Source organism: Cibotium barometz, chromosome 48, assembly GCF_041138505.1.
Source record: "Cibotium barometz isolate CiBa-2024 chromosome 48, ASM4113850v1, whole genome shotgun sequence".
Classification (NCBI taxonomy): domain Eukaryota; kingdom Viridiplantae; phylum Streptophyta; class Polypodiopsida; order Cyatheales; family Cibotiaceae; genus Cibotium; species Cibotium barometz.
Genome location: NC_141093.1, coordinates 36,228,497 through 36,237,792, shown reverse-complemented (window position 1 = coordinate 36,237,792; position 9,296 = coordinate 36,228,497). Strand labels below are relative to the sequence as shown.

The following is a 9,296-nucleotide window of genomic DNA, read 5'->3' as shown; positions in this document are numbered from 1 at the left end:
TTTAGACACTAGATGGTGGCCAAATGTGGCAAGATCATTAGGAGAAAACTTATGTAGAATTGGCACTTTGTTAAGTTAGATGCATGCTTGTATTTGCGATGCATTAGTGAGCGTGCATTAGTAAGCATTGGACAACAAACCGACTCACTATTCTCAGGTTTTGGGGCCTATTTGAGGGTCTAAACGGTCTCAAATGGTCTTGGGAGAGCTATTGTAGTCTAATATTTGGGACCAAGTCTGTGGTAGGCTAACCGATGTGTCCATGCTTCCATGAGCAATTTTTTAACTAATTTGGTAACCTTTGTTTATCGTCGAGTTCATTGTGTTCAAGCACTCTTGTAAGAAAGACATCCACCATATAGCTCTAACTCCTTTAAGATTGAGTCACTATATTCATTAAACATTAAGGAGTGTGTTGATGGGTAATGAACAATTTTGATTTTATTATTATCTTTCACTCCTTGAATTGTCAATTTCTTAACCTCTTATACCTTGGCTTAAAATGTTCACACAGCTCTAAAGTGTATTGGAGTAGTGCTTGCATGTTACCTAATTATGAAAGTTAGTAAAACACCTATATGTGCTAAAAAGTAAACTATAAAATTTTCTCATTGCAAGTAAAATTACGAAGTATACTACAAGAGGACAAGGAAGTATATGACCGAGTGATAATTAGTGTTACACAAGATAATGTACTCGCATGTCTCTACGTGTGTGCATGCCTATATGTGTGTGTGGGTGGGTGGGTGTGTGTGTGTGTGTGTGTGTGTGTGTGTGAGAGAGAGAGAGAGAGAGAGAGAGAGAGAGAGAGAGTTATATGAAACACCAACAAGAGGATGCCTATAAGATTTTCACCCTTCATAATATTCCTTCTTACTTTTATTCTTTACTTTGTCTTTTGCTTTTTCCTCAATTTAATGCTCCTTTTTTGTACGGGATCATCACCATCTTCTCACATATGGCTTTACCAATTTCAAGATTATGTCTTTGACTTTTTCTCTTTTCAACTCTTCTATTATTATCCTTGATCATGACTTTATATTCTCTTCCTTCTCACCTCTACCTTTACCTCTCCCATTGTTATCCTTGAGCATGACTCTATATTCTCTTCCTTCTCACCTCTACCTTCACCTCTCGAATGATGAAAGGTTTCCCTAAGATTAAGAAAGTAATTAAGAACAAGTTGATTTGTGTTCATATTTTTGAAATTAAAGTTATTGCTGTCCACATTTTGGGATCGAGAGCAAGAATTTAGGGATTTTTTTTGAAATTAGAGTTATTATTGTCCACATTTTCGGATTGAGAGCAAAAGTTTGTGGTGTTTTTTTTCTTCAGATTGTTATAAGTACGTTCATTGATTTGATAGGTACAAAAAGGGAAAGTGAGGTTAGGTATCTTCCCACCACATAACTAGTTGAGTTGAGGGACCTCTATAAATACATTAATTGGTGGGAAAATTGAGGTTAGGTACCTTCCCACCACATAACTAGTTGAGTTGAGGGACCTCTATAAATACATTAATTGGTGGGCAAATTGAGTTTTTGTAAAGCATTCCCACTAGCTACTAAATGCTCCATGTTGAGGTGTATGAGATAGTTTTGCAAAGAAAATGTAGGTAAGTAATTTGCTTAATTATAGTTTCAAAGCATGTAATAACTACATATGAAATTTGACAAAAGTACCTTAGTTCATTGCTGCATCTTTTTTGTTTTGTTTATAAGTAAAGGTGTGATTTTAGCTTGAATGTATCAATGACATGTTTATGGATCTAGTAGGCACAAAAAATTAAAGAGAAAATTTGCACCTCATATATCTTTCTCTAGTTTCCATCATCACAAACATTATAGGAAAACATCTACATTGCAAATATGGCCACAGATTATGACTAGCAAAGATTACAACTAGGTTGGGGATTCAAGCATGGGAAGATAGTAGCTAATTTAGTCAATGAATTAAAGGAAAATACAAAACATTTCCAGTGTACTTTCCTCTATTGCTATACATTCTTGAAATTGTCATTTTAACCCTAAAAAGGGTGTACAATGAAAAAGGTCTTGCTGCTATAAAGCTAATGGTAATGAGTAGAAAGGATTTGAGGTAATTTTTTGACGTGATGCTTAAGGAACTTGTGTATGGTCTATTGTTGATCATGTAATAAATATTGTGGGACCAATATAGACCTCCATAATATTGGGTGATCTCAACAAAGCCATCATTATTGATATAAGTTTATAGAAGGATATACCTAATAGGCTAAAAACTTTGAGATTGTATGTAAATATGTATTGAATTTCATGACTTTAAATTAAGGTTAGGGGTTGGTTCTCCATGTATTGGCGGAGTAACGTGCATTGAAGTTTATGACTTGAAGTGGGCTTATTTCAATAATAATAAAGGGCAATACAAGTTCAAAGTTGTGAGTCATGACCTCTTAAATGTGTTACCAGAGACGAAGACTAATGTTTGAGTAGAGTTTAAACCTCAACAATGACCCCCTACCGTGATGCACGTGCAGGCGAGGACCACCCTTAATTACATGAATGTCACCACCAAAGCGTAATGTCAATGGTAGACTTGGCCCTTAGGAAGAACCTCCATTGAGGATGAAACTTATTAGCGGTAGGGAGGGTTGAAAGATGACAAACATGGCCCGAGTGTTTCCCATATTGTGGGAGCTCAACTTCCTTGTTGTAGCACCCACATGCTCAAGATTTAGAGAATGACAAAGGCAGGCACCTACCCCTTCACTAGGCTTGTAAAGGGTCCAATGTGCAATGCTTTTGTTAATGTGGAAAAACAATCCCCCACGAGCGAAACAATTGATGCTCCTCAAAGGGAAAACTGAAGCAAGAGTACAAAATGAAATGCTATTATACGTTTCTATATATATATAAGTAAAATTTGCCCTCGTCTCTTTCTCTCTCTCTGTGTCTCTCTCTCTCTGTGCGCGCATGCTGTGTACACCTCAAGAGCAGAGCTCGAACATCGCTGAAAGCTTTGCGTTTGAGTAAAACCCTGAAATTTGAACCTCTGGCAATCATAGCATCCAACGACAGGCGTGATCTCTGGCAAAACCCTAAGACGCAGAAAACCCTCAAAAGCAAAGCTCTGATGGCCATCAAGCTAAGGGTACGAGGCACACAGGCAAGGCAGAGGTTTTCTGGCTTTGGCATCATCAGGCGAGAGGAGGCAGCGGTAGACAATCTTTACTAGCGGAGCTCGCTCTGGCTATGGCAGCATCAAGCCCTGGGGTCAGGTTCACCGTTCTTCATTCCATTGATGCATTTTCTGCTGTCTAGTTTAAGCCAACGCCATCGCCATGGATCCTTCTGTGAAGAAAGAGCAGCTCTCAGTCGAACAGCAACAGCATCGATATCCCGGCCTTTGGCATCAAACTATGGCTATACCTACAAAACGAAAACAGGACTCTTCCGTGAACTCCAACCTCAGCATGGACGACAACCTGCTCATAAATGAATTCATGGATCTTGAGAATCTGGAAGAGAGTACTGATTTAGGATTTCCTGCTTTCGCATTGTCTTCTGCTTCGCCTTCCACTTCCTCGCATTTCACTCCGGAGCTCCCTCTCTGCAACCCCTTCTTCGTGCCTGACGTGAACCTGGATGTCATCTACCCGCAGGCTCGATTGTGTGATCTTGCCGAAGATTCACAACACTTAGGGATGGGTATGCCACATGCCATATTTCAAATGCACATGGGAGAATCCACAAACTCTAATGTAGCTGCAATCCACATGACAGCGGCTAGCTGCGGTGTTCCAGTCATTTCAACTGCATCCACTGAACATATATCTGTACAGAATAGCCTAGACAGAAAGCAGCAAGAGGGGATTTCAAGCACAGAGCTGGCCACAACTGAAGAAGAAAAGAGATCATACCTTCATTATCAACAGGCGAGGAAGAATGCTTTCAACAGCATCTGCTATGGACTGCTCACTTTTGCTGACCGCATCAAGCTGGCTCTCAACCATTACCTTGCATTGTCAAAAGGGGACTTTCTCACTCAGGTTTGGTTTCCAAGCAGACTGGGGGAAAGAGCAGTTCTCACAACGCAGGGACAGCCCTTTCTTCTCCATGCTCCCATGGACTGTCTGGCTTTCTACAGAGAGCTGTCCACCGGGTATTTGTTTGCAGCAGACCAAGACCCCCGAGCATTCCTGGGACTCCCAGGCCGTGTTTTTCTGAAGAAGGCTCCAGAGTGGACTCCTAATGTGCAGTATTATGACAGGAGTGAGTATTTGCGTGTCAATGATGCCAAGCGATGCAATGTTCGTGGATCTCTTGCTGTTCCGGTTCTGGAAAAGGGTACTGGGAATTGCATAGCTGTCATTGAGGTTGTTATGCTGCTAGAGAAAACTGAATACAATTCAGAGATTGAAAGCATGTGCCGAGCCCTTCAGGTAACTGGTAGCCCTTTTTTGGCTGGATTAAACTTTGGCTCGTAAGTGGCTCAGTTTAGATGCCCTACTGTAACCCTATTTGGCTTCTTTCACTTTTGCAGGAGGTCAACCTTTATAGCCCTGATAGGCAAAGCTTCATTCCAATGCAGGTATTTGTTGTTGAATTATGTCACTGATCAGATAAATGTGCATTAGAGTCCAAGATTAGTGGTATTCTTAGGGTGGCTTTGCAATATCTGCCTGCCTGCACCCTTAGCTAAAAAGCTGCCACATCCAGCATCTGATGATGCGTCCAGGGGTAGGGTGGGCTTTCGAGGTCGCCTGATGTCTTGGTGAAGCCTGGACAAGCTCCATGGTTGTAAAGCCACTCTTAAGCCTCCTACCCGGGGCTAAAAAGGTGCCACATCCAGGATCTGATGATGCATCCACCAGGGGGGTAGGGTGGGCTTTAGAGGGGTCGCCTGATGTCTTGGTGAAGTCTGGACAAGCTCCTGTAAAGCCACCCTTAAGTCTCCTGCATGCATTAGGAGGTGGAGTGTGGGAATTGTGGTCTTGATTTACACCTTTCATTTATTTCAAGCATCATCTTCTTATGACTTGGCTTGATGGATGATTCCATCACTTTGCTTCAGATTCGCACAGAAGGTCGACATGCTGTTCTTCTTGAAATCTTGGAGGTCTTAACAGCAGTGTGTGAAACTCACAAGCTGCCATTGGCTCAAACGTGGTTTCCTTGTCATTTAAATTCTGCCCATGCTTATAATCAGGTCCAACACAGCAATCTAGCTAGCAATGTTATGGGCAGAATTGGGTTGTGCACTGGAGATGGACCTTACTGTGTCTGTGACTTGGGTGTTAGTGGATTCCGACAAGCATGCTCTGAACATTGTTTGGAGAAGGAGCAGGGTGTTCCAGGTAAAGCGCTTGTGTCCAACCAGCCTTTCTTTTCGAGCGACATTAAAAGATACAGCAAGGCAGAATATCCTCTTGGGCATTATGCCAGAGTGTTCCAGCTGACTGCAGCTGTTGCCATCCGGCTAAGGAGCGTACACACTGCTGACTATGACTACATCTTGGAATTTTTCTTGCCACAAGCATGTTCAGATTCTGCACAACAGCAGTCAATTCTGAACGCTCTTTCCATAACTATGCAGCGTGTTTGCAGAAGCTTGCGCACAGTCACAGACAAGGAAATGGAGGAGGATAGAGCTTGTTACAAGGAGGAACACAAGCCACGTAGTTCAGTTTTGAATTCATCGTTTGGTAGCACTGATGAGGTGCTTACTAGATTGTCAGGAGCTCAGACAGCCACTGCAGATGATTTTTCCAGTCAAGCATTGACAGGAAAAGACTCTGCAAGGTCAAGAGTGCAAGAAGCAAACTCACCAAAAACCGTCAGCTCAGAACATGCTGGTGATGTGTCAGGGCGATTGCTACCACATTATGGAGTGGATGAGTTTGAAACTCGGAGAGGGCAAGAAATCACACACATACAATCTCAGGAGCATTTGTCAGAAACTTCAGAATATTTTGTAAATGATGCGTTCCAAGCTGGACAAATCTTACTGGATGCTGGCCTGGGAACACCTACTATCAAAAGGAGGAGTGATAGGAGACGGGGCTCAATGGAAAAGACTATCAGCCTAAATATTCTCCAGCAATATTTTGCTGGTAGCCTGAAAGATGCAGCCAAACATATTGGCGGTATGTACATTTGCTACTCTTCATCTGTTTTTGCTGAGCTTGGACAAGTCTGTTTTCATTGATTGCTGTATTTTCCTAGTTCTCTTCATTCTGAAGGTATTGTGTATTGCTGCCTAGTTTTGATTTTTTGCTCTGACATTGCAGTTTGTCCTACAACTTTGAAGAGGATATGCCGGCAACATGGCATCTCAAGATGGCCGTCTCGTAAAATCAACAAGGTCAGCCGATCACTCAAGAAGCTTCAGGGAGTTATTGACTCTGTCCAGGGTGCTGATGGTCCCTTGAAAATCAACGAATTTATGACTGATCTTGCATCAGCTGCAGCTGCTGTTAGGGGAGGGCAGATGGGTTGTGCCATGCCTCCCTCTAAAGCTGGTAGTTGCTCTCTTTCATGGGGAGCAACAACAGCTAGCATGCCCAGTCATGCCATCTCCAATAGGCCCGAGGATCTGGATTCTTTCCTGTCCGGGAATGAAGAACATAGCAAATGCACCTTGTCACCAGAGAAATTCCTTATGTCATCAGCTACTGTTGGGGCGAGTTCTCCTTTGAGAGGTGGCTCAGAGACTGAAGCTGTTGGAAGCATTACTAACATTGACTCTCTTGACGTGGAAGGTGATCATCTATTGATAGACAACATGCAGGCAGTAAAGGGTGAAGGTCTTTTTGAAAGATCATTTCAGGTTTCTGCTGAGGCAAATGATCTCTGTGACAGCAACCGTTCAATAGGACCAAGATCTCCAATCCCAATAGTAACACCAAAACTATGCCCTGATTCACTGAATGCTGTCCCTAGCCTTGGACGAAGTCCTGAAAATTCAATGAGGCTTGAACACAGTGAACATGTGAGAATACCTCTTCGTAGTGGGGAAGCGCAGGATAGAACATTTGAAGATCCGATCAGGGATAGCAGGAACCTGTCATTTTCAGAGAAAGCTAGTAACCTAGAGTCAAGAATCCATGGAGGTGGGGCTGCTTTTAATGCTTTAAGCAGTGTCTGCACCAGTGATCTTATTTATTTTGATGGGATGACTGGCTTTTCTCATCGGTCTCCTTGTGAGGAGCTGGATATGGATGCTGGAGTTCGGTTGTCACCATCTGATGAGATGTCATGGAAAGGAAGCCAGCAAAGCTCTCATGGCCTTGCAGGCTTTTCTCCTCAGCTTGATTCTTCAGCTTTGCAGGGCAGTGATTCTAGATCTCCATCCTTGAGTGGAGTTGGCAGCTCTGAGAGGGGACGGCAGGTATTTGAAGAAGCCACAACTGTGACTGTTAAGGCAAAGTTTCAAGAGGACACAGCACGATTTAAATTGAGCCTTGGTTCAAGCTTTTTGGATCTAAGACAAGAAGTTGGGAAAAGGTTCAAGCTGAAAACGGACTGTTTTGATCTGAAGTTTTTGGACGATGAAGAAGAATGGGTTATGCTTACCTGTGATGCAGATCTTTCTGAATGCATTGACATCCTTAGATCTTCCGGCGATAGTCATATAAAGCTGATGGTGCGGGAGGCTACAACCCATACGGGGAGCTGTAGTGGAAGCAGTGAAGACTCGTAGTGATGACTGCTATGCACTTCTGGTGGGTACACATGTGGATATCTCTCTTTGGTGTAGCATCTAATTTTATGGTTTTTCTATGAAGGTTCTTATGGCATTTAAGGAAGCTATATACAAAAAATGCATGTTTTTGAGAGCTTGTCCAAAGCATTGGATTTTACCTTCTGAGGCATTGCAATCCTTTGGTCTTCTCTCAAACGTTTACTCCCTTAGTGTGTATCCTCTCTTCAGGTCAAGTACAGAAGGCCTCCAAAGGACATTAAAATTATGAATTACCTCTTGGCTGTAGTTAGCTTGGAAGCCATTTACTTTAATGTTGGTGAAACTTTCTAGGTTTCAAGTCATTGTTTGTACACTGAGTATGGGAAATGTGTATATAGGATACCTCATCTCAAATATCATGGTGTAAGAGTAGATATCTTTTATGTAATGGGTTTTTAGAAAGACAAATACTCACAAAATATGTGTCATTCTACTTGCACTGACCTTGAGGGCAGCCTGCAAGCCTTTCAAATTTTGCATACCTTGCATTCTAAAGTGGACATAACAAAACCCTTCAAATTGTGCATGCCTTGCCTCTTAACTGGACATCACAAAACCTGATGGTTGTTCAATATACACCTCCTCCTTGAGATGCCGATTAAAAAAGGCTAACTTCATATCACTGACCACTTCCCATGAGCAACCAAATCTAGCATCATGGTCAAGTCAATCTTCCTATGAGGGGAAATGTCTCATAAGTCTGACCTACACAAAGCCCTTTGGCATTAGGCATGGGAAATTTGTATGTTTCTTGCAGTGATGCAAGCACATGATCATATTTCTTTATGTGGACACCCTTATTTTGATGGGGATCCATGAGGATAATAGACGAAAGAGATGTTAGAGTTTGAGATGAAAAACCTTGGGCTTAATTCATTTTTATTTAGGGGATTGAGGTATGGTAGGAGTCGGATTGCTTCTTCATTTCTCCAACACAAGTCAATTGGGTCTCTTATGGAGGTTGATCTGAAGTTATCTTGCCATTAGTGGATGTGGAGGAATAAAAGGAGCTTGTGGGGAGGAGTTTGGTGATGTTTTTGTTTCTCACCTCATCATGTTGTAAAGTGACTAGTTGTGTGGTTAGGGGGCTTTCTCACGTGACAGAGCGTTCTTAGTGTGGACAAAGGACACTTTTTTATGTTTTCTCCTTGCAAAGAAAGTCTCATGGTAGTAGTCTAATAGGTGTTGGACTTGGTATGTGGCTGAGGACTATGGAACAATAGTATTTGGCTAAGGGTTTTGGAGAGTAGTATGTGCGTGGAATGGCTTAGGCTACGTTCTTTAAAATGAGAGCAATAGTGAAGAGATGGTTTCTTACTTTTACGTACAATCACTCGATCTTTCATGGTAAAACTATTGAGGAATACTTCTTATGTCGTCGTATATGTCTATAAGTGGATATTGAAGGGGGTGAGTGTTCCACCTCATTTGCTTAGACGTAAGTGGTCATTACTCCTTGTTTTCTTTGATGTGTTGTGTGCATTTGCTTCCTTCCTTCTTCACATGAAGTAGACTCTTTTTGCATTTTCATATTTCTCTTTGGTGTATCTTTATTGCCTATTATTTGGTCCTAG

The 9,296-nt window shown here is 42.0% G+C and overlaps 1 protein-coding gene across 1 annotated transcript; it reads left to right on the top strand.

Annotated features, from left to right (window-relative positions):
• The first annotated feature begins 2,776 nt into the window (after nucleotides 1-2,776).
• LOC147611132 (protein NLP6-like) lies at nucleotides 2,777-8,141 on the top strand. Its single transcript, XM_086785795.1, has 4 exons — nucleotides 2,777-4,420; nucleotides 4,522-4,569; nucleotides 5,053-6,124; nucleotides 6,269-8,141. The coding sequence occupies exons 1-4, from the start codon at nucleotides 3,320-3,322 to the stop codon at nucleotides 7,678-7,680; spliced, it is 3,633 nt and encodes a 1,210-aa protein (XP_086641921.1). The 5' UTR covers nucleotides 2,777-3,319; the 3' UTR covers nucleotides 7,681-8,141.
• The last annotated feature ends 1,155 nt before the right edge of the window (nucleotides 8,142-9,296 follow it).